The following is a 23,935-nucleotide window of genomic DNA, read 5'->3' as shown; positions in this document are numbered from 1 at the left end:
AACAGGCTGGCCCGGGCCTGAGTAAGTGAGTGAGTGGGTGTATGTGTGTTTCAGGGGGCGGAGGAGTCAGTACCCCTTCTCTCACTCCCATCCGGTCCCAGGAAACTTCGGACCCCGGAGAACTCCAGGTAAAGGCCGCAAGAGTAAACCTCTGGCGGGGGCGGACCGACACCGCGTCCCACCTCCTGCCAGGCGGGCCGGTCGGCGCCAGCTCCAACTTCCACTGGCAACTCCCGGAGGTGGGGCGGGGCTAGGGGCGTGGCCACGCCGGGGGCGTGGCGGGGGCGTGGCGGGGGCGTGGCGGGCGCCGGAACGGGAGGGGGGCGGTGGGCGGCGTGCGGGCGGCGGGCTGCGAGCGGCCGAGGCGACGCTCCCCGCTCGGGGTACCGGCACCGCACAGGTAAGGGCGGGGCGGAGGTCGCGCGTCTGTGGCCTGGCTCCTGTGCTCCGCGTTCCCTCACTCCAGGTGGGACCTGCGCCTAGCGCCCCCTTGGCCAGCGCGTCGCCGTCACTCCACGACTCCTCGGTCCCAGGCGGCACTCACGCCGGGGCTGTCTGAGGTTGTCCCAAGGCCCCCTCCGTGCCAGCGGACTTAAGCCTTGTCCTCCCCGCCCCGTGGTCACCCGGCTCGGGTTTGGGGGCAGCGCAGGGACAGCCCCCGCACCCCCGTGTGGGGTGCGAGGGCCGCCCCCTGGACCTCACCCAACCAACCTGGGGGACTGCCAGGAGGAGGTGACGCCTGCAGTGAGACCGGCATGGGCAAATGCCTGGTGGCTGGAACAGGATCCCATGTTTGGGAAACTCTGGGGACTTCGTGTGCCCGGACGGGGAGGGGCAGGAGAGCTGTGAGAGCCTGGGAGTGGGGTGGGGGTGGTGGGCTGTCTAGGAGGAGAAATTAGGAGCCATGGAGGGCCAGAAAAGGGGTGTGGGGGTGGGGGGGAGGCCCAAGTGGTGACTGAGGGGTCAGCTGTGACAGTTGAGTGCTGCCTCCCTGGGGCAGCCCCTTTCTGCTCTACTGCTGTGCTTGCTGGTTGTTTTAGGGAGCCTGGGCAGCCCAGAAAAAAGTCACCAAGCAAAACTTCCTTGCCTATCCTGACCAGGAAATACCAGAGTGGGTGCCATGACAGGGTGTGGCCCAGGGGCCTAAGAGGCCTTGGAGAGGGTAGGGGATGTCCCAGTGACCCTGCCTGAGAGCAACCTGGCTTGGACAGAGGCCGGGAATGCAGGGGAGAGAGCAGGTCTGGCTACTGGTTAGATCGACACCGGGACAGGCAGCTGACTCACGTGGGCACGCCGAGACTAGCCAGTTCTGTCCTCACCCGCCCCACAGAGAGCACCAAGGCTGCCTGAGGAGGTAGGAGGCAGGGCCCTACTGGGAATTTGCTGTGTGCCCTGAGGCAAGTTGCCTAGCCTTTCTGAACTGCCTAGCTCAGGTGAGCCTGGTGGGACAGGGAGCCAGAGGCCTGGGTCAGACTGAGCCTTGCACGTGCTCTTCAGATAGTGTCTTGGTCCTCCAGTTCCTTTCTAGGCCTCAGTTTCTCCATATGTACCTCCTGTGCAGCCTGCCACTAAGGGACCTTAAACCTGGGTAGAGGGTAAGGAGGCCATGCCCTTGACCACAGCCGGGTGGGTTGGGGGTATGATGGGATTTGATCAGGGATTACTCCTGCTGGGTCCCTCTCATGTTATGGCTTAACACCTCCCTTCCACCCCCAAACACACTCATACCTGATACCTGGTCTGCTCCCTGCTCTCATACCCTTGGTTGCCTCCAGGATGAATTCCAAGCTCCCTAGCCAAGGAGTAGGGTCCCATGGTCAACACCAGGCCAGACCCCCAACCTCATCTACAACCTTTCCCCCCACCCACTACCTCACCAGTCATGCTTAACTTCTGGCCTGTCCTCTGGGCGATGTGCCTCAGTTCCCTAGGGGTGACATCCCTTTGGGGCCACAGATCTGGAAGGGTCCTAGAGTCGTGTCTGCCAGTCTGGGTCTATAAGACTCATCCTGAGGGGTCCAGGCAGCTTTGAGCCGGGAGGGAAGCAGAGGACCAGGTCTCCACACCCAGAGCAGCTCCCCGCACCTGTTTGTCCCTTCTAGGGAGGACTTACATAATTTGAAAGCTCTGATCTAATCAGACCCCCATTTCACAGAGGAGGTGACTGAGGCCTAGAGAGGAGCAGGGCTCTGGATAAACTGGACCATGACCAGCACTGAGCAGTGGGGTCAGCAGGGAGTCCCTTGGGGGCTGCTGAGATGTGGGCCAAGGGTGCAGGCAGATAAGTAGGGAGGGGTAGCTGCCAGCCCTGCAGGGGGGCGGGGGGGTAGTCTGAGGTGGAGAGGGATAGAAAGCTCCATGTCTTGGGTCTGGCGTGACTGGGGTGAGTCCCAGATCAGTGTGAGTGTGGGGCTGCTTGCTACTCAGGACCTCCCAGCCTCCGGCTGTTGACAGCAGGTCCACACTCGCCCTCATCCGGTTCCTATCCGCTGGCTTCGGAGGATGCTGGCTGCACCCTCTTCCTCTGCCTTTAGCCCATGTCCTCACCTCTCAGTTCAGACCCCGACTGACTGGCTGCCCACTGGGGATGGAAAAGTCAGCCCCCAAAGGGTCTTTCCATTCCATCCGTTTCTGGAGATAATGGGGGAGGGTCAGGCGGCCCCCACTTGCTGTACCCTGGCCCCAGGTTGGAGGATTTACAGGGCTGTCGCAGGGGCCCAGAGGGGCCCAGGGAGAAAGCAGGCCACAGCTGGGTGTCTAGCTGCTTCCCCTTCCTGCCTGTCCCTCCCGAGGCCTCGCCCTCCTGAAGCAGCAGCAGCAGGAAAGGTGGGGCAGGAATGCCGGGGCCTGGGCCCTTGGCCAGAGCTCTGAGGCGCCCGCCCCTCCTTCCCCAGAGTTGCAGGATTTGCCAGGGGCCTGAATGCCCTCTGGTGCCGCAGGGCTCGGGTTGGGAGGGATGAGACCCCTTCCTCTCTGCCCTTTTTGGGCTGTCTATGTTGCCTGCTCATTCCCGAAGCTTCCATTGTATCTCCCACCCCACCCACTCAGCTAACCGTGGAGCCTCAGAGTGTCAGAGCCAGGGAGAGGCAGTGTGAGGGTCTGGGGCTAAGAGACCCTCCAGCTCTCACCCCTGAGACGTCTGGTCAGGTCATTTGGGCAGATGAACTTTGCTTGGTGAGGGCATCCAGTGCTGGTGGGAGAGGGCTGTGTCTCTGGGAGGCTGTAGCCTGGCTGGGGGTGCGTGGGTGGGTGTCTTGGAGCCCAGGCCCCCTGTTCCCCCTGCCTCTCATCAGAAAGCCGCATTCCCAGGGGATCCCCTGCCTGCATGGTGGGCCCCTCACTCTGGGGTAAGAAGTCCATAGGCTGAAGCCCACCTGCCCACCCCTGCAGCCCCCCTTCCTTTCTTCCAGGCCCAGCAGGGTCAGCCGGGTTGAGGGGCAGGGGGGTCTAGCTGTTACCCACACTGACCTCACCCCCCCACTGCTCGGCACTGTCATCACGCCCATCTCTGCAAGTCTGACTCTGGGTCCTACCGCTTCCTTGCCCTGAGGTCCTCCATGGCTCCTCTGATGACCACTTAGGCCACTCTTACCCTCGGAGCCTGCACCCTCAGGCCCATGATCCTTTGCTCTCATGGTGCCCACCTGCATGCTTTGTCCATCTCTCTGCCTCTTTATTTCTTGCCCATCTGTGATGGCTCCGGCAGGAGAGCACCTCCCTACTCCCCTAGACCTTTCCTTGCTTACGCAGCCCTTTGGGTGACAGGGGGTCCTCAGTCATGATCTTGAGAAAAAGGCTGGGTTCTTCTGACAGTGTGTCCTCATTCCAAGAGACTCGGTGGAGGGGGAGTGAGGTCAGAGTGCCATTAGGTATTACTGTGAGCCCTTGGGAGCCATGGTGGATGTTTGAGCAGGGGAATGACTAGGCCAGAACTGGGCTTGAGGAGCACCTGCTTGGTCAGGTCCCTCAGCTGGGCCCGGGGGCAGAGCAGAACAGGGCAGGGGTCAGTGGCCTGTCCAGAAATTCCTCTTTGAGGCCGCCTGGGCCGATTGCTCACAGCTGTCATAGGTGGTCCTGGGCACACGGACGGAAGGCATGGCACTGACCCTGCTCTCGCTGGGGCCCTCACTCTTGCTTGTGTCCCTTTCACAGGCCCTGAGGGCAGTGCCCTGGCCATGTGCAGCCGGGAGGAGGAGGCCCTGCGGCGGCTGGAGGAGGTCTTCTCAGCTACCCTCGCCCGCATCAACAGCCTTGTCCTCCAGCCCCTGCTCGAAACCAGTGAGTCTTGGCTCTGCAGTGGCGAGGGTGGGGGACTCTGGAACCATCCTGGGGATCTGAGCCCTACCCTGTGAGACCTTCCGAGGCACAGCTTTCTCAGCCTCAAACGGGAGTGAGAACACTTGGTATCGGCATCCTCTGACAGGACTGGGGCTCTGCCTTTGGTCGCTGGCTATTCCCTTCTCTGAGGCATCCCCCGGGGCCAGACTGTGAACCCCTAGCCTAGACCCCGCTATACATAGAGTCAAAATCCCACCTCTTCCAGGGCACGGGCCTCATTCTCTGCTTGGATTCTCATCCCACTCTCACCTGGGCCATGACCCACTTGGGGGCTCACCTGTGAAGTGACCTTGGTCAGGTGCCTTCCACCTGGGGGCTCTGTCCGTGCTTCTGTGGGTACCAGCGGACCACGGGATCTTATGGACCCCATATCCCAGACCTGAGAAAGCCCAGAGTCTTGGGAGATTTAGTGTACTTGGTGCCCCTAGGTCATGAGTGCTGACCCTGTTTCGTGAGGGGGTGGATAGGTCCCCCCGCCCCTGATTCCTCAAGGGCACTGCCCCGCACTCTAGCCTGCCCGTCCCTGCTAAGCTCAGGGTGCCACATCGGCTTCCTCTCCTGTCCTAAGGACCCCAGCTGCAGCTCCTGGGCTACAGGGCGCCGCCCCCCTCACATTGCATTTGTGCTGCCCCCCCTTCCTCCAGCCCCAGAGCCCTCTGACCCCCAGGTCAGGGAGTGCCTGCGGCTCGTGCAGCAGCTGCACCAGAGCTCCCAGCGGCTCTGGGAGGTGACGGAGGAGAGCCTGCACTCGCTGCGGGAGCGGCTGGGCCACCACGACGCCGTGGGTCTGGAGTCCCTGCTGTTGCTGCGTGATGCTGACCGTGTCCTGCAGGTCCACGTGGAGTAAGGCAGCGAGGAAGGCTGGGGCATGAGGGCTCACCTGGCTTAGGTCAGGCTTAGGCCAAGGTCTGGGTTCAGTCTGGGATCAGGCTCTGCTGGGGTCGGCCTCAGGGCCTTGGGCTTCACCCCTGCCCCCGGGCACTGGCTCAGAGACCCCAGACCTGAGCCTTGGGGCCTCCCAGGGAAGAAAGACTAGGTGGAATTATCTGGTCAGGGGCAGGGCTGCAGCCAATCAGTGGGTGGGATCCGGGGATCCTGGCAAGGCAGGGATTAGGGTGCGAAGCTGTGGGCTGGGCCTGCAGGCTGTCTCCTATGCTGCCGGCAGGTACATCGAGTCCTACGCTAGCTGCGTGGCGGTGCAGGCCTTTCAGAAGGCAGCAAAGAAGAGGAGGTGAGCCCGGGATGCTGCAGGGTCCCTCTGCGTGGATGGGGGTGTCCGGGACAGAAGGTCAGGGAAGTCCCATCCCCAGAGCAGCGGGTGTCAGAGCCCGTGGTTCATCCTGGTTCTGACTGTTCCACACCGCTCCACACTGGAAGAGAGGGAGAGAAGTCTCTCCCTCTGGCTACATCCAGTAGCCAGACTTTACCCTGGAAAGGGGAAAGAGGGGCCGTCCTGTTCAGGGAGGGTGCTTGGACTCAACAGTCCCTTCACACGGAGAAACTGCCATTGACTCTGCAATAGGGCGGCTGTATTAACCTGACGGGAGAGCCTTCTGGGGTCTGGGATTGCCCCTGGGATCTGGGGGCTCAGCTGGGGGATGGGGATGGCCGTGGGTTCAGGAATGGAGGAGGGGAGTGAAGGTGGTGTGAGTGGCCGTCCATCCACCCAGGGAGTTCTGGCGGGGCCAGCGCAAGGCCCTGGGGCAGCTCCTGTCGGGCGTGAGCTCCGAGGCCAAGGTGGGCATCGCACTGACCCAGGCCCTCCGCCAGCCGCTGGCCCATCACGTGCAGCAGTATGTGCTCCTTCTGCTGAGCCTCGGGGACAGTGTCACGGAGGTAGGTTGCAGGGGTGTGGGGGGGGGGGCGGGGCATGGAACGCTCACCAGGCCTGTTGCTTGTAGGGGAGCCAAAGGAGGAGGGAAGTAGGGCCCTGGCTCTGGGGACTCACCTTACTCGGTTTGAATAAGACCCAGCCACATGTTGGGGATCATGCAGTGTCCTGGGCCTGGCGGGGGGTGTTGACGGGGCCTGAGGTCTATGGCTGTGCCCTCGGGGGGCTGGCAGAGACCCAGGAGCAGATGGAAAGCCGTGTTACTGGATGTGAGGACCTCTGGCCCAGGCCCAGCGGTGCTCTGGAGCCCCTTCGCTCTGGCCTCGCCCTGAAGGAAGGGCTGGCAGGCAGAAAGGGACACACTTCGGCTTCGATCCAGACCTTCCGAGCAGCTGGGGCCAAGCCGGGGCTTGGGCAAGCATCACAGGGTGGGGGAGGCTCTGACGAGTCTCCCGTCTCCCCGACTCACCGGCTGCTCTGTGTCCCCACAGCCTCATCCCACTCGGGAGCTGGTGGTGCACGCGGCCACCCTCTTTGGGAACCTGCAGTCCTTCATGAGGCAGGCGCTGGACCAGGCCCTGGCCACGCAGGCTCTCTGGCACTCCCTGAGCAGCCGGCTGAGAGTGAGTTTAGGGCCCCATGCGTGGTCAGGGAAGGGGCCTGCTGGACTCACTGTGCCTCCATTTCCCCATCTGGGAGTAGGAGCGGGGGCCGAACCAGGTGGCTGGGACGTCTGTCCATCCAGCAGTCCTCAGGCGCTTGTGGAGCACCTCCCTGGTCAGGGGTCAGGCACCTGGTGAGCTGGCTCTGAGGAAGGGGAGTCAGAATTAATGCCACCAAATGATCCTATGGTGACATCACTGCCCGCTGCGGCATGTAGTGCCCCCGCTGGGGTGGAAAGCCCCCTGTGCCCTGGGAGGGTGTGACAGGCCTGGGGCACAGGGTAGACAGTTAGGTGAGCAGGAGAGGGGACATGACTTGCCAGTGAGAGGCAGGGACTGCAGAGCCCCAGTGAGTGTTGTTGGGGGGCTTGGCGGGGGCAGTGGATTGAGGGGCGGTGGGCGTCAAAGCGAAGCTTCAAGACAGGCTGTGCTGCCCCTCCAGACCTTGGAGCCCCGGTGTCCGCCACCGAGCTGGGGGCCTCCAGGAGATGCTCAGATTGTGGGGGGCTGGCGCGCCTGGCAGAGGCAGGTGGAGGAGTGGGTACAGCACCCGGGAATGGAGGGTGCCTGAGTCCCTACCCCCCTGCTCTGCTCCCCAGGATGTGCTCTGCACCCCTGCGCGTCGACTGCTGCAGGACAGCCAAGATGTAGCCGTGACGGTCACCCCGCTGCGGGCAGAGCGTGTGCTGCTCTTCAACGATGCCCTCGTCTTGCTGCAGGTTTGGGGGATCTGACCAGAGGTCCTGGGGCCGCAGCAGGGGTCTGGGGTCTGGCCGAGAAGCGGGATGGAGATAGCTGGCAGCAAGGGAGAACTCAGGCTCCCCGGGTTTGGGGGTGGGGAGGATGGGGAGCCGAGAGGCTGGCAGGCCGGGGTGGGGGCGGAGGGTAGAGTCATTCCTGCAGGAGGGGGACGCTGTGGGGCAAGGCTGCTCCAGGTGTGTCCCAGCCTCAGCGCTTGCCGACTGGCATCCCTGCTAAATATTCCCTCGGTTTCCTCCTCTGCAAAATGCTTGGGAGTGAGTTTGTCCTTCTGTGGATGCCGGACAACTCTTCGTTCTCTTCCTGGGTGGATCTTGGTGGCTGGGAGGGCTGGATAAAACCTCAGGGCACACAAGAGGCTTCTAGAGAAGAGTGCCATGTGGGAGCAGTGCCTAGGATTCTGGATATCACAGGCCGGGGGTTTGGGATTGCTCCCTGGCCCGTAACCTTGACTGTGCCTAGCTCCCCCTGAACTCAGACTGCCCTTGTGTTAGCCAGAGCACTGTCTTCTTTGTCCCCTCTGAATGTCAGTCTGGGACTCCCCTGCACCTAGGAAGGCTGAGGCCTGGCAGGGAGGCTACCTGCCCAGACCCGTGTCTCCTGAAATCTGGTTCTGGGGTTCTGATTCACTTTGGACTCCCCTCTACTCCCGACTTCGCTATCTGTGCTCCAGATACACTGATGACATGTCACTTACATGCTCTGTGCCCTTTCCTACCTCTGGACCTTTGCATGTCCTGTGCCGGGCCCGCCCTTGTCCCTGCCTGTGTCTGGCCCCCTCCTCCTGCCCTTTGGTCCTGGGCCTGAACCCCCTTTACCTCCTGGGGCAGTGAGGCAGTGATCAGCCTGCCTAGGCCAGGCAGGAGGTCGCTGCATGCATGAAATCTTTTTTAGAGGAAGGGATGTTCATCAGTTCTCAGAGCAGGGACTGCTTTCCAGGTAGAGGAAGCAGCATGAGCCAAGGGTCAGATTGAGGGGGACTAGGGGAGGCTTGAGATGGTGTGAGTGTGGCAGGGCCATGGCGTCTTGGTATGGAGGGGGCGAGGAGTGGGGACCTGGGAGCCAGGAGTGGTCTGTGTGGTCTCAGGGGTCTGGCTCAGCAGCGAGGTCCCCATCCCCCAGACGGTAGGAGCCTGAGAGGTTTCTAGCAGGGGCCGATGGTATCCGAGCTGTGGACATGATGGAGCAGGATGTGTGGGGGGTGGGGGAGGCTGCTCCCGAGGTCCCCTCCAGCCCTCAGATGGGAAGGGAGACGGAGGAGCTGCCCTGGAGGTGGGGACCAGTCTCAGTGCTGGGTACGCTGGACTGAGCAGCCAGGGGCACTCAGTGGTGTGGCCGCAGGTCAGTGCCTGGAGCAAGCCTGGGCCAGATCAGTAGGGGAGCGTCTGAGCTGGGCCCTGGGTGACCCGGTGCCCCATCTTCTTCCAGGGTCACAGTGTCCACACCTTTGATCTGAAGCTGGTGTGGGTGGATCCTGGGCAGGACGGGTGAGCAGCCCCCTCCAATGACACCCTGGGCCTTCTGTCCCTCCACCCTCATGAAACTGCCCGCACCCCAGGGCTGGGGCCTCCCGGAACACCCTCCCGGACAGAGCGGGGGCCTACTCGTCACCTCCATCTGTCTAGGTGCACCTTTCAACTCCTCACACCCGAGGACAAGCTCTCCTTTTGCTCTAAGAACGCTCAGGACCTGGTGAGTGTGGGTGGGCTGTGAATCGGGGCAGTGGGGGGAGAGGAGTGAGGGGAGATACCAGGAGGGGCGGGGGAGGGCACAGGTATGGCACCCTGGAGGCTCCCTGCGAGTGGCCAGGCCTCTGGGGTCATGGTCAGAGGGCGGCGGTGGTCAGCCTGGGGTCAAGCATCAAAATGCCACAGAGCCCAGGGCATTTTCCCCCATGAAGCCGGGATTGGGGCCTGTGCGGGTCCTGGTGGTTCTGTGTGGCCCCTCTGGGCAGACCCTGAAACCGCACAAGAGGAGCTCAGGTCTGGATGCGGGGCCCTCGGGTGCAGCATGGGGCGGTGGGAGTTCCCCCAAGTGCCTGAATGGGTCGGGGGTGGTGGAGGCGGTACTATCTGGAGCTACCCTGCAAGGCTTCCTAGAGGGGCCACTGGCACAGCAGGGACCTCTCCTGTGTCTCCCCTGTCCCCACCAGATGGTCTGGCAGTGGAAAGTGACTCAGGCTGTGTGCCAGGCCCTACGTGGGAAGAAGGACTTCCCTGTGCTGGGGACAGGCCTGGAGCCCTCCGAGCCCCCCGCCTGCCGCTGCGTGGCATACACCTTCCGTGCTGAGGGCCGGCTCTGTCAGGCCACCTACGAGGGCGAGTGGTGTCGGGGCAGGCCCCATGGCAGGTGAGCGACCGAGGCTCCTCCTGGGAGTTAGAGGGGCGGACAGGACCCAATCACCTCCGGCCACCACCAAAGGCTCTTCCTTCCTACATGCATCAGTCAACTCTGTTTGTCCCCTATTCTGTCTTAACACGCCGTCGGACAGGACCTGGCCCATAGTAGGTCTGTGCCACGTGGAGTGTTGATGCTGGTGATGAGCCCCGGGCATGTGGGACAGACTGTAGGTCTGCAGTTGCTGTTCTCAGGAGGGCGGAGGGATAATTTTCATGTCCCTGTGACACTAGCTGGTGATGGAAATGGTTGGCAGACCTCCTGTCTTTATGAGAACACGTCGGGGGAGCGTTAACTGCCCATTCTGTAGGTGCAGGAACTGAGGCCAGAGACTGGTATGACTTGCCCAAGGCCTTAGGGCAGGTTGTAGGGTGAGTTCAGCTTCAGCCACAGGTCTGTGTGACCCCACGAGCAGGAGGGCTTTGGGAGCACATGTGCTCCCGCTCCCCGACCCCCAGGCCACAGCTGGGAAAGCCGAGGCCCAGAAAGCAGAAGGGACTTGCTCAGGTGATGCTCACAAGCATGTTAGTCTCTGAGACCTTGCCTACTTCCAGAAGGGGCTCGAGGAGACAAATGAACAAAACACAACAAACAAACAAGCAAACAAACAAAACCCAGAAAACACGAGGCCATATCAGAAGAGGAGAGGAGGGTGCTAGAAACCACTGACGAGCGTTTGACTTAAGCTTAAAGTTTAGCTTGGACCTTCCTGTTGATCAAGGGGGAAAAGGGAACCTGGATGTTTCTAGAGCCCTCCCTGTGGGGTGTGGTGAGTGTGCTGGCGGCTGCTGGGGCCGTTGTGTGGGCCGTTGTGTCAGGAGTCAAGAAGGGTCAGAGAAGAAGGCTGGGTGGGGGCAGAGAGTCCGCTCCGGGGGGAACCTCTGAGGGAGCCCGCGATGGAGGTCAGCCAGGGGGCCTGTGTTTGTTGAAGGGTAGGCCTGGCAGGACTGATATGCGTGGACCTCAACTGTCTTGCAGGGGCACCCTGAGGTGGCCAGATGGCCGGAATCACGTGGGGAGCTTTTGCCAAGGCCTGGAGCATGGGTAAGGCGGGGGGTGGGCAGACAGGTGGCTTTCGTCCTCACTATCGTCCCCAGCCTGGCCCCATCCTCGATTCCCAGACCTCAGGCAGGAACTTAAGGCCATTTGGTCCAGCTCCCCTTAGGGCACAGAAGGGAAAGCCCGGGGTGGGGGGCATGGAGGGCGTGGTTGGGGCGGGAAGGTGCTCCGGGGATGCGTGAGGGGTAGGGACAGGGGTGTCCCGAGAGTGGCCCTTGGGAAGTAAAGATTCCTGAGCACCTAGGAGATTCTCCCCGTCGTGTGAGAAGGCCCCTCGGAGGCAGGGACACTCCGGGGCAGCGTGGAGGGGTGCCGTGGGGTGTCCTGGGTCAAGGGGACAGCCAGGTGCTGACGGTGCTCCCCACGCACCCACACTGGCAGCTTCGGCATCCGCCTGGTGCCTCAGGCCTCTGAGGACAAGTTTGACTGTTACAAGTGCCACTGGCGGGAAGGCAGCATGTGCGGCTACGGCATCTGTGAGTAAGTGTCCCTCGGCCGGGTGGCAGGGCAGGTGCGAGGGGTGGCCGCATGCCCCGGGCTGAGCTCGGGGAGGCCGGGCCAGCTTTGGTGACCCTCCGCAGGTACGGCACCGACGAGGTGTACAAAGGCTACTTCTGGGCAGGCCTGCGGCACGGATTTGGGGTCCTCGAGAGCGCCCCGCAGGCCCCACAGCCCTGCAGGTACACGGGCCACTGGGAGAAGGGCCAGCGGAGCGGGTATGGCATCGAAGAGGACAGCGACAGGTGAGCACTCCGCTGCCGCCCTGCGGGGGGAGGGCAGGCTTAGAGCTAGACCCCCACACAGACCGGGGTGCCTCAGGGTGCAGCACTGTCGTCAGAGGGTCAGGTCCATTTGTCCCCCCAGAGCCCCCCCCGAAACCCCTCACTTCCTGTCCACAACCTTGGTTGATGCTGAATCTCAGAATGAGGGGGCCCTGAGCTCGCTGACCAAGGAGCGTCCCCGGTCTGGCCCCTCCTTGCACTGTCCGGGAAGAGTTTCTGAGCCCTGGTCTAGTCCATGTAGGGACCACAGCCCTTCCTGGCTCTCTGGGCTGTGAGACAAAGCCCAAGGCCCTCAGCCTGGCATTCAAGGCTTGCCTGTTTCTCTGGCCTCACCCCTGCCATGCCACCGTTGCACCCTGCCAGACTTCTAGACCACCAGACGCCCCCTCGTACATTGTTTCAGTTGTAGGCTCCTACCTCCGTGACTTTGCTTTCCATCTGCCCTTCCTGCCACCGCTTCCAAGAAGCCTGCCAGGATACCCTCCCCCAGGCAGGCTCCCTTCTCCTCCACCCTCTTTTCCTCTTGGAGGTCTTGACCTCTCTCACCCCGTGCGTGAGTTGAGTGGGTTCAGGCGATGTCATTGCTCCTTACCTGCTCTCCACCCTCATCCCAATCCCAACCACACTGGCAGAGCACACAGAAGTGCCCGGGAACGATTCTGACCCCACTCTGGCTCCTCTCCAGGGGGGAACGCTATATCGGCATGTGGCAGGCTGACCAGCGCCATGGCCCGGGGGTCATGGTCACACAGGCTGGTGTCTGCTACCAGGGGACCTTCCAAGCGGACAAGATGGTGGTGAGTGGGGTGACCCATGTGTGCCCTGAGCTACTCTCTCCCTGCACTGGTGCTGCATTCTGGAGCCCCCCTGCTCTCAGGGCCCCGATGTTGAGCAGAGGCTGGGCAGGGGTGGGTGGGGCAGGAAGCTGGGTTTCTAGGTGCTGGAGGAAGCCAGAGCCTCAGCAGGAATGCAGTTCTGCCAGCCCCTGACGCTGGCCTTGGCCCTCCCAGCCTCAGTTTCCCCATCAGCAACTCAGGTTCGCTACTTCCTGTAAACACTCAGGGAAATTAGCAAGGATGAAGTGCACGGGGACGGTGATACCAGCCGCCTCTGCAACGGACATGTAGACACCCCTGCCTGGAGGCCTAGCTCTGGGCTCAGCTCCCGGTACAACCTCACAGGACCCTCCCAGTAACCCTGTGGATCGTTTCACTGTCCCCAGCGAATGAATGACACATATGAGGCTCAGAGAGGTCAGAGAACCTACCTGGTGTCACATTCTATCGAGTGGCAGGGCTGAGCCTCGCTCCTAGGTCTCCTGAGCCCTGGCACACCTGCAGCCGCCTCCTGCCTCACCCACACCTGGCCATGTGCTTCAGCACATAGGAAGGCTCTGGCCTGGGGATTTTTATTGTTGTTCTGGATTGTGCTTTGGCTTGGGCTCCACTTTGTTCTGGAAAGGATTGAAGGAGGAAGAAACTATAAGAATAGACATATTAAAGATTCAAGTAGGACACAATTTATACCCCACTGGGCCCTGAGCTTCCTGGCAGCCAGTGCAACAAGGGAGCCTATTCAGCTCCACTGTCCCTGAGGGTCAGTGCCAGGGGAGTGGGGTTGGCTGAGGAGAAGCCCAGCACTTCCTGAGCCATCAGTGGGGAAGGAAGGGCCCCCAAGAGAGAGCTGGAGCCAAGTCCCAGGCAGTCATTCAGAGGAACGCAGGAATGAGGTCTGTGGGGCTGGTGCTCAGCACTCAGAGGGCCAAGGGCTGGCACCCACCTCAGTACAGTGCTGGGGGGTGTGACAGGGCTCAGGACTGTTCTGCCCCCGGGGTTGATGCCTACTTCCTGTCTTCCTGCCGTCCCTCCCCACTCCCAGTCTCCTGGCCCTTCCCTTGCTCCTACTCCTGCTTCCGTCCCTAGGGCCCCGGGATCCTCCTCTCTGAAGATGACTCCTTATATGAAGGCACCTTCACCAGGGACCTGACCCTTGTGGGGAAGGTGAGGACCACTGAGACCCATTCCACCCCCACCAAGGTCTTGGGTGGACCCTGTAATCTCCCCACTCGGACCCAGGGCTGAGGGTGTAGGCAGTGGGTGGGGAAGGTAGGGGAGGGCCTCTCTCGTCTCCATGGCATCCGGTGGGCACCATGATGCCCTCCTGCTGTGGAGCTGTGATTCGATCCTGATGGGAGGCAAGAGGGGACAGGTGTACAGGGTGCTGGTAGCTGGGCTCTGTCTCCCGAGAGGCCCCTGGGTCGGAATCCACCCCTTCTACCGGCATCAGTGCCTTGGGCAGGGGCTCCTGGAGTAACTGTCCTTCCGCATGGTCCTGAGCTGACCAAGCAGAAGACAGTTGGGCCCTCCTTGGGCCTTTGGAAATGTGGGGGCTGTTTCAGTCTCCTAATGACTGGGGGGCACCGTGGCATCAAAGTGGGGAGGCCAGGAGTGCTTGGAATGGGACAGCCCAGGCAGCAGGACCCTTCCCAGGGCCAATACAGCTCATGCCTTCCCCAGGCCTCTTCCTACTTCTGGACTTACCCCGTGTCCCGCCCCTCCCCATGTCCCACAGTAGTTGTTCTCCTGACCTGATAGTCCCTCCCCCACTCCCTCTCAGTCTCCCACCTTTGAGGTGAGCTCCTGGGCCATTGGTACAACTCCTGATCGGGGGCTCCTGCAGGTGTGCATGATTAGGAACCCCCAGGGTGGGGCCAGTGGAACGGATGGTGGGAAGGCGACCTGTCAGTCCCTAGCCTCTGTGACCCAGGATGGACAGGCACGAGGCTTGTCATGATTGGAGGGAAGGGCAGCTGGACGGACAGACAGGTGTCCCTGCCTCCTTTCCCTGGTTTGCAGGGCAAGGTCACCTTCCCCAACGGCTTCACCCTGGAGGGCTCTTTTGGCAGTGGGGCAGGGAAAGGACTGCATACCCAGGGAGTGCTGGACACGGCTGCCTTCCCGCCAGATCCAAGCAGCACCCGAAAGAGGTGAGAGCCTGACCCGGCCCCCGGCCTGTGCATTCTGGAGTGTGTGTGTGTGTGTGTGTGTGTGTGTGCGTGTGTGCGCGCTTGAGCGTGTGTATGTGTGTGTGTGCACCGTGCATGTGCATGTGTCTGTGTCTGTGTCTATGTCTCCAGCCCCAGGACTTGGGCCTTACCAGAGGAGCTTTTCTGTACTCCCTCTTAGCTCTTTGGAGAGTTCAGCGGACTCAGGTCACACAGCCCTCGAGTCAGAGACTCCCGGGACCAAGGGCTACGGCATAACTTCACACACCACAAAACCAGAGAAAAATATTATGCAGAGACTGCTTAGACCCTGCTTTTTTTTTTTTTTTTTTCTGGGAAGGGTACATGGCCTTTTGTAAACACAGCACACATAAGCAAGAATAAAATGGAAATAAAAGTATGAGTTGAACTTAAAGGAAGGGATGGGACAAGTAAGTCCTGTGATAGTGATGACTGAGTGTGAGCCTGGCTCTGAGTTCCCTGGCAGCCAAGGTAAAGAAGGCAACTTGCTAAGTGTTCTTACTGTCGCTATCATGGGGTCTTTGAGAAGGGGATTGACTTTTTCCCCACGGGGACAGAGTTCTTCCTTGGAAAACTAGTTCAGATGGTGACTTGGACCATGTCTGTTGAGGTACGGATGGTATTTCTGATGGTCCCAGGCAGCATTGCAGGTGTGGGGAGGGAGTAGAGTTGATTACTAGACCCACTGTCCTTAACATGCTTCTCCCTGACAGCAGGAGCTGGGAGTAGACGGCAAACCTCAAAAGCATGGCCAAGCCTGGGTGGGGTGCAGATGTAGGAAAATCTGTGAACCTGACATGGGAAGGTGGGGCTCTATTGGGCACACACATGGCCAGACCCCCAGGCCTGCTGGTCAAGACAGGATCAAGCTCAGGAAGGAACCAGGTGTGGTGACAGGGAGCGTGGGCTCTCTCGCAGGAGGATCCGGGACTTCGGGCCGTGTTCTCTCTTAGTCCAAGAACCTGCTGTCTGGACTTGGCCTCCAGCTCTCCAGATCTCTCTGTCTCCTTTCCATGGCTCTGTATGTCCCTTTCTTCTCCACTGTGGAGTAGATTCTCTCTCCCTTTCTCTGCCTCTCCTTTCTTCTCCTGGAGGCTTGGAGGTCAGCACCCCCCAGTCCACCTACCATTCCTGGGCCCTGGCTCGGGCCCAGGCGGGATGTCCCCACCTTTTCAAGGGCCTGGACAGGGTCCTGCCCACTACAGCCCCATTCCTACTCCCCCCCCCACTGCCTCTGTTGCAGGCAGCTAGGTGTGGGTGCCTTCCCCGTGGAGAGCCGCTGGCAGGGGGTCTATGGCCCCTTCCGGGACTTCATTAGTGCCGGCTGCCCTGGGGATGAGCAGGAGGCCCTGCTGGGCTTCCATGTACAGAACTCGAGGGAGCTGCGCAAATCCCAGGAGTACCTGTGCTGTGAGAGGTAGGTGCATTTGCGCGTGCGTGTGTGTGTGCATGGGGGGTACCTGCTTGTATGTGTGTGTGTGTGTGCATATGCATGCACAGGGAGGCACCCACGGCATCCAGAGAACCAGGGCGAGCATTCGTGGGGCTCTGGGTAGGCTGGAAGGAAGGTCTCCTGGAGGGGGCAGGCCGTGGCCCACGGGTAGGTGAGAGACATGTGTGCCCGGTGCCCCAGGACCCAGCCCGAGGCCTGTGCAGGCAGAATGGAGGACGTCCTGGACGAGCTCTTGCTGCACCGGGAGCCCAGGGCCCTGCGGGAGTGCCTCGGGAAGGTGAGGGCTCTGGGGGAGTGGGGGAGGGGGTCTGAGGGGAGGGAGGTCATCTCACTGCCCCTTGTGCTGTCTGGATGGCCCAGGCCTGTGAACCCCTTCTCCTTTGAGGGTCTCAGTGCTCCCATCTAGGAAATGGGAGCAGCCTTGGGAGCCTTGCTGGGGCATGCTTTGCTCCAGCTCCTGGCGGCGAACACCTCTCTATTGCCTTTGCACCTGCCAGGCTCTGAGCAGCTCGCTGCACCCCTTGGGCAAGCTGCTGCGGATGCTGATGCTGACCTTCCAGGCCACGTATGCGGGCATTGGGGCCAACAAGCACCTGCAGATGCTGGCCCAGGAGGAGGTGAAGCAGCACGCGAGGGAGCTCTGGGCTGCCTACAGGTGAGCTGCATGGTCCCTGGGGACGACCACAGCCCGGTCTGTGAGCACAGGCAGGTACAGCTCCGCCGTTCCCTGAGGTCGGGTGCTCAGCCTAGCCTCCCTGGGCAGGAATGGTGCTTCTGGATCGAGAAAGAACCAGAGAGTGTGTTGGTCAGTGTTCTACTGGCGAGCAAAGGGGTTAGAAGGTAGGAGATTATAGCAAGGACTGCCTGTAGCCAGAGTCCAAGCCTAGACCAGGCACTGGGCTGACCCCTGACCCCAGGGGAGCTCTCAACCTCCATGGGTTGAGCCTCCCTCTGGACTCACACCCCATCTCCAGTCTGGGCTGAGTTGAGACCCCGTCTGTTATTACAAATGGGGGCCCCAGATGCTGCAATTCCAGCATTCTGGGGCTGAGGTCCTGTGCTCCCAGCTTCCTAACTACAGAGATCTGGGAGGCTGGGCCCCTCATGCCCCATGGCTCTGGGGGGCGGAGCTTGCCACCCTGGGCTTTGGTGACTCGAGCTCTGTGGGAAGTGGCAGCTCTGCAGTCCATGTCATCCGTTTGCAGGGGTCTGCTGCAGGTGGCCTTACGACGCAAGGGCCAGGCTCCAGAGGAGGACGAGGATCCGGAGGCAAGGTGACCGCTCCTGTGGGGTGTGCGGGGTCCCCGCCCTGGGGGTAGCCAGGCTCAGGACCAGGGAGGCTGCCCACGTTCGCTTCTGGAGCCTCCCTTGGGCATTGGGGGTGCTTCCAGGGAAGTGTTGTGGGTTCATGCTACTGACCGATGTTCGTTCAGCATCTGAGGATTGGAATGCCCCATGACCTCGTCATTGGGTCATGTGGGCAGGGCCCCCACCGCGAGGTATCAGGTGCATCTTTGTTGTAAAGTTCCTGTCCCAGCCTCCTCTCTATGGTGCCCACCACCCCAGGTGCCCTCTCCCCCCTACATGCAGATAGGGAAGCTGAGGCCTGGCAGGGGCCAAGCCCGAGGCCACACAGAGTGGGAGTGAAGTGCATCATTAAATCTGTCTCCTGTCCTCCAAGACCAGACCTTATAGTTTGCCTTCCGATTTCAGGCCCAGAGATCCCAGTCAGGGAGGCCTGTGGCTGCATTGCCGGAGACATGGGAGATTGGGTTAGGTAGAACATCCCCCATGGAGTGCTAGGAAGCCCAGAAAACGAAGAGGCAGCCCTGGACCAGCATGACATGGCTGCTGAGTGCTTTGCTGCGTCTCTTGTCTAGCCGGGGCCTGGGTTTTGCTTTCAATCACATGGGGATCAAACCCTGCCCCAGCCGCCATAGCGGTTCTTGGCATCCAGCGAGAGGATCTGGGGCCATGGATTTCAACCAAGGGAGTGAATCACTGAGAATGGACTTCGGAAGCATTTTCTAGGGAATGGAGGAGACAGGGACGCTGTTTGCTGTGGGACAAGGAGCTCTGTGGGCTTTTTGAGGGGCAGGCCAAGTAGGGATCCCTCCCCCAGGGGCCCACCCTGCCGGCCCCAACCTGTTCTGCTGCTGTCACTCAGGGACCTGCAGGTGCATGGCCTCGTGCTGCCGCTTATGCTGCCCAGCTTCTACTCGGAGCTCTTCACTCTCTACCTGCTTCTCCACGAGTCGGAGGATAGTCTCTACAGCCAGGGCATTGCCAACCTGAGCCTCTTCCCTGACACAAAGCTGCTCGAGTTCCTAGATGTGCAGAAGTAAGCCTTCCCTCCTTGCCATGTTTGCTGGGGCCCATGTGCACAGAGGGTACACACAGAGTTCAATGGTCTTTAGCAGAAAAGGAGGTGGTGTTCATTGGCTCACATACCCATGAACTTCTAGCTTTATGCTAGTGTTGCTAGCTTCAGGTGTGGCTGGATCTAGCTGCTGAACTACCTAATGAAGGGAAGCAACTTCTCTTTTTCTCTTGATGTATCTCCGGCTCCCATTTATGGTGCCAGACATGGTACCAGCCACTCAAGGTTTATACTCCACCAGCTCTGTCCCCCACTATGCCCCAGGGAGCCTGTGTCCCCTTCCTAACAGCTCCAGCAGGACCCCTGAAGTCCCTCACTGGCTTGTCTCGGTGTGTGAGACTGCCCCTAAATGCTGTCTGTGGCCCACATAGGCCAATCTACTTCCCTATCTACTACGGGGGCTGGAGTGAGGTGTCCTGTTCCCAGCAACTGGACTGAGAGTCGGGGAGGGGAGCTCCTGAAGGGGAAACTGAGGACTGTTCTGGGAGCAAGGCCCTTTTACCCTCAGTTGCTAAAACATCCTTTCTCCTCAGTACCCCTTCTGATCTCCTGATGCTACGGGTGACCACCTGCCTGACAGAGGGCATGGGTGCTCTCTCTCCCCCCACACCCGGTGGTCCCTTGTCACACAGCTGTGATGTTTCCCACCCACCTGAAACCCCGTTTCCCCTTCCATCGCGAATGTCTCCTGCAACCGAATAGCCACCAGCCCAGAGGGCTGGGTGCCAGCAGCTTCCCTAGTGTCTCTTCCTCCCCACCTCCTCCTGCCTCCTCTCTGCTGCTTCCTCCACGCTGGCCTCTCCGCTCCATTGTCTCCCCAAGTCCCTGCCCTGTGCTGTGTCCTGTGGTACCCACGTCCCTCCCCATTCACCAGCCTGTCTCGGCTCACAAAGCCTCCAGAACAGTCTCTTCCACTGTCATTCTCCGGTCCAAGCCCTGGGACTTTGCTCACAGGGTCCCTTGGCCTGCAGCACTGCCCCTCACCCCTCTGTTAAGTTTTGGGGTGGTGTCTTCCCCAGGAATCTCTCCCATTCTCCCCTTGCCCTGACCTCCATGCAAGCACTCGGAGAGGCCATCGTGGACCCCTGTCCTGTGCTCAGCCCTGCTGGGGGACACGGTGTGCAGGGAATGTGCCCCCTGACCTCAGACCCTGCCCCCTCCTCCTCGTAAAGGCTCTTTGTCACTCTTGTTTCATTTCAGGCACCTGTGGCCCCTCAAGGACCTCACGCTGACAACCAATCAGGTGAGAAGGTGGGTCCGTTACCTGCCCCAGGAAGGGGGAGGCCTGAGCGTTGAGCAGGGCCCGCAGAGCCTGCTCACCCTCCGCCTTCCTGCTGCAGAGGGGCCCAGGCAGTGCTGGCCAACAGGTGTGGGGGACACCCACCTTTCTGGGTTGTTCTGATCTCCTGGGTGGGTGAGGGGACGGCCGCTGGCACCCCCCACAGGCGGGTGAAGATCCAGGCTCCGCTCCTCTTCCTGGCTGTACTGCTGTGGGCAGAGTACTTGTCTCTGAGCCTCAGTTCCCCCACGGGTGAGAGTACTCTCTGCTGCGGGGTTGGTGCTCCCTCATGAGAGTGTTGGGAGGGGGCGGTGGGCCACTACACACCAGGTTGTGGCCCTCCAGGTGTGCGTGCTTGGTCAGCAGCAGCTGGGAAGCTGTTAGAACAGCAGATTCTTGGACCACCCCCACCCCTGACCCAGACGTACTTAGTCAAACTCAAAGCGGACCTGAACTCTGTGTTTCAACAAGTCCTTGGGTTGAAAGCCGCTGACTTAGGGACCCACCCCCAGTGGCTCCCAGTGGCCATTGGGATCATTATCTTCCTTCCCAACCCCTGGAGACCATTATCCCACTTTATAGTTGAGTAAACTGAGGCTCACAGTGGCGTTGTGACTTGCCCTAGGCCACTCAACCCTCGGGGCGGGGCTGTCCTGGAGCCAGTGATGGGAACTGTGGGTGGTGAGAGCTCTGACTCTGGGAGGGAGGGGCTGACAGGCCTGGGGGGACCCTGACCTCATTGTCTGTTCCCCCTGCCCCTCACCACTGTAGAGACTTTCCCTGATCAGGGACAAGTGCTTCCTGTCAGCCACTGAATGTCTGCAGAAGATCATGTGAGTTCACGCCCTGGGCAGGGGAGGGGGAGTGGGGACAGGAGTGTGGGGGCCCCTGGTTGGGGCTGAACATGAGGGCCCCTGCCACAGCACTACGGTGGATCCCCGGGAGAAGCTGGAGGTGCTGGAGAAGACATATGGGGAGATTGAGGCCACTGTGTCGCGTGTGCTGGGCCAGGAGCACAAGCTGCCCATGGACGACCTGTTACCCCTGCTTATCTATGTGGTGTCACGTGCCCGGTGAGCCCCAGCCTGGGGGAGGGGCGCTGAGGGGTGGGCTACCAGAGGACCCCATCCCATCCTGCAGAGAAACCCCACCTAGGGTCCCGTGGGGGCCAGGAGCAGAACGGGGACCGCAGCCCAGGTAGCCAGCCATCTGGGCCAGCGCTCCGTCCCCGGCTGCTTGGGGCCTGTCGCTGGGATGGGCCTCTTTCTCCCTCTCACTGTGGGGCTGGGTATTCTCCAGAATCCAGCACCTGGGAGCCGAGATCCACCTGATTCGTGACATGATGGACCCCATCCACACAGGAGGCTTGTATGACTTCTTGCTCACAGCCCTGGAGGTGAAGGACTGAGCTCTTGGACAGAGGCAAAAATACTCTGGCCCGTGGGGCAGACGCCTTCCCTGCCCTGGACAGTGTTGTAGGGATGACCCCAGATTCACTGCTCGTATGTGCTTCTGTGGGGAGGGCCCCACAGGCTCCCTGGTCCTGCCCTTGTTAAAGGGGCTGGGGAAGGGCTCCTACTTCATCCCAGCCCTTGGGTCCCTGGGACCTCTGGCATGTTCCAGGCTGTTCCAGGCTGCCTCCCTGAGCATAACAGGAGAGGGGAGGCCCCCTTCCTTGCAGACCATGGCAGAGGCTGAATTGGAGTCGGGGTGGTCCAGGCCGGGGAGATGGGTGCATCCCAGTATTGGGCCGTTTTTGCATGGGGCCAGGGGCAGGCAGGCCAGCTCCCCATCAGCCTGGCCTCTTTCCCAACAGTCCTGTTACGAGCACATCCAGAAGGAAGACATGCACCGCTTTCCTGGCCGCTGGGACTCCAAGGAGCTCTGGTAGCTGGGCCGGCCCGGGCCCACTGCAGAGCGGAGAGGGGCCGCCGCGGACATCCCTGGGGAGCAAGCAAGGCCAGGGCCTCATCACCCGCAGAGCAGACGGCAGACTGGAGGTGGCTCTCAGAGGAGATGAGCTATTAGTGTCTCCCAAGGAGATACGGCTGCTACCACCCCTGAGCACTGATGGCAATGACACTGGAGCCGGGGGCTTCCCCTCCCCCTCGCCCTGCCGCTAGGTCAGTCTCAAGGATGACCTCCTGGACCTGCCTCGACTCACAGGTTTTTTGCCAACCAAGCCTCCCCAGCCTCAATGTTGTTGTCTGTGTCCCAGTGGCCCAGACGGTCTGTGACGGACCTTCTGCGCATCTTGCTGGATTCTGGAGTCCTTCTGGAAGTTTGCCATTAGTCTGCTGGGCTGATTTCCTCCCATCATTGTCGGTGTTGTTCCCTGTTTCTCCACTCTCGGTCCGAGGCTCCAGGTGGCTAGTGACCGCTCTGTGTATTAGAATTCTTGTCCACGAGCGGCCTCCTGGGGACCTGCCTCTTTCCTGACTCTGTCCCAGGGCAGAGCTGGCCTCTCAGGAGGCAAGGCGGAACAGAGTCCCGCGCCCCCTGGCCTGCTGGGTGGCCTCTGGCCAGGCCCTTCCCCTTGGTGGTATGTAATCGAGCAGGGGCTCGGGGGTGTCCGCTGCGGCCGTGCCTCTGTGGGGTACATGGGAACGCCGGAGCAAGCCGCGGGGCTGGGTGAGGGCACTCGCCTTGTTCGCTTCGCCTCCTGCGGGCCCCATGTGCCAGCAAACTGCACACCTGAGGCCCACGGGCCTGCACGCCGGAGGACAGCAGGGGTGTGGGGCCATCTGTGCCCTGTCCAGGTTTGGGACCCTGTGGGGGTGGGGGGAGCCCAGGGGGAGGTCAGGTGCCTTTGGGAGCAGAGGACTTTGCTCCCCTGCTGGTTCTTGTGTGGGACTAAGAGACACAGGAGCAAGGGCTTGGGGTGGCTTCATCCCTGCCCAGCCTCGTTCCTCATCCCCACAGCGAGGGGCTTGGACTGGGTGACCTAGACAGGCTCCCCCTGTGCTAACAGGAGATGTGCAGTGGTAGGCAGGGTGACTGTGTTCTGAAGGGGTCCAGGGGCAAAGTGTGGGGAGAGGGTAGATTTATGCAGGAATGTGGCCCCAGAAGGCAGGCTGGGCCCCAAGGTGGCCACCATGGCCACCTTGCCACCGTGCCCTGGGTTGTGAGTGATCAGGTCACCATTCTTGGCTGTGCTTTCTGTAACCAGAGCACTGACCTCAAGGCCTGTGAGGGAGGGGCTGAGGGAGGCTCTGAGAAAGCCCAGGCAGCCATGAACCCAAGGCCGAGTCCCTTCCTGGAGGCTCAGGGGTGGGGGACAGCTGGTCATGGGAGGAGGTCACCTGCGGATTCTCAGATGACGTAGGGCCTTGGGGCGGGGCTGAAGCTTTCTCCGGCTGGTTCCACTGAGCATGGCAGTGTGAACGAAGTCTTGGGCTCTGGTTTTGCCGGAAACCCCTGTGGGGTACTGTCTGGACCATGGAACAGTTGAGGAGGGCTGGCTCTCCTCCCAGAAAGGCGCCCATGGCAGAGAGAAGAGAAAACCAGCAAAGCCGAGTCCATGGCCACTCCAGAGTGGGAGCTGGGGGACAACTAGAGGGCCCTAACTCCTGACCAGGCCTCTTACTCAGATCACCCCCGAGGGTGCTAGAAGCCAGGGCATGGCCCAGACAAATCCCTTGCCCACTGCAGCCTTGGAGAAGGCCGGAGGGAGTGGGGGCGGGGGATGGGCGGGCAGAGGATTGCTGGACAAGTCTCAGCAATGCTGTCGAGTAAATGCTCCCTTAGTGTGGATCCCGAGTGAGAGCCACCTGGCCTCAGCTGTCTGCTCTCCCAGAGGGATGGCTGGACACTGGGGAAGGGATAAGTTCAGGATTTGGGTCAAGGTCCATGTTAGGGATTAAGGTTAAAGTCAGAAGCAGGGTCAGTGTCAGGTTAGGGTTAGGGGTTAGAATAGGAGTGACGGCGAGAGTTTAGAAGGAATGATGGTCAAGGTCGGAGTTCAGTCAAG

The 23,935-nt window shown here is 61.1% G+C and overlaps 1 protein-coding gene across 7 annotated transcripts; it reads left to right on the top strand.

Annotated features, from left to right (window-relative positions):
- Positions 1–321: 321 nt before the first annotated feature.
- On the top strand, positions 322–22,284 carry ALS2CL (ALS2 C-terminal like). Of its 7 annotated transcripts, XM_059160709.1 has the most exons (27): positions 975–1,433; positions 1,518–1,595; positions 4,153–4,278; positions 4,983–5,181; positions 5,504–5,569; positions 6,009–6,174; positions 6,661–6,792; positions 7,431–7,550; positions 9,019–9,077; positions 9,216–9,282; positions 9,743–9,939; positions 10,966–11,031; positions 11,428–11,526; positions 11,669–11,789; positions 12,461–12,625; positions 13,751–13,828; positions 14,684–14,814; positions 16,097–16,270; positions 16,487–16,583; positions 16,804–16,961; positions 17,512–17,580; positions 18,474–18,647; positions 19,887–19,929; positions 20,737–20,798; positions 20,889–21,038; positions 21,265–21,361; positions 21,782–22,284. In XM_059160709.1, the coding sequence occupies exons 3-27, from the start codon at positions 4,176–4,178 to the stop codon at positions 21,854–21,856; spliced, it is 2,868 nt and encodes a 955-aa protein (XP_059016692.1). In that variant the 5' UTR covers positions 975–1,433; positions 1,518–1,595; positions 4,153–4,175; the 3' UTR covers positions 21,857–22,284. The 7 variants fall into 7 exon arrangements, with proteins under 7 accessions (XP_059016691.1, XP_059016696.1, XP_059016692.1 ...); XM_059160708.1 differs by lacking the exons at positions 975–1,433; positions 1,518–1,595 and adding an exon at positions 322–400; XM_059160707.1 differs by lacking the exon at positions 1,518–1,595 and having other exon boundaries at positions 975–1,354.
- The last annotated feature ends 1,651 nt before the right edge of the window (positions 22,285–23,935 follow it).

The sequence above is a fragment of the Mustela lutreola genome, chromosome 2, assembly GCF_030435805.1.
Source record: "Mustela lutreola isolate mMusLut2 chromosome 2, mMusLut2.pri, whole genome shotgun sequence".
NCBI lineage: Eukaryota > Metazoa > Chordata > Mammalia > Carnivora > Mustelidae > Mustela > Mustela lutreola.
This window is presented reverse-complemented; position numbering and strand designations above follow the sequence as displayed.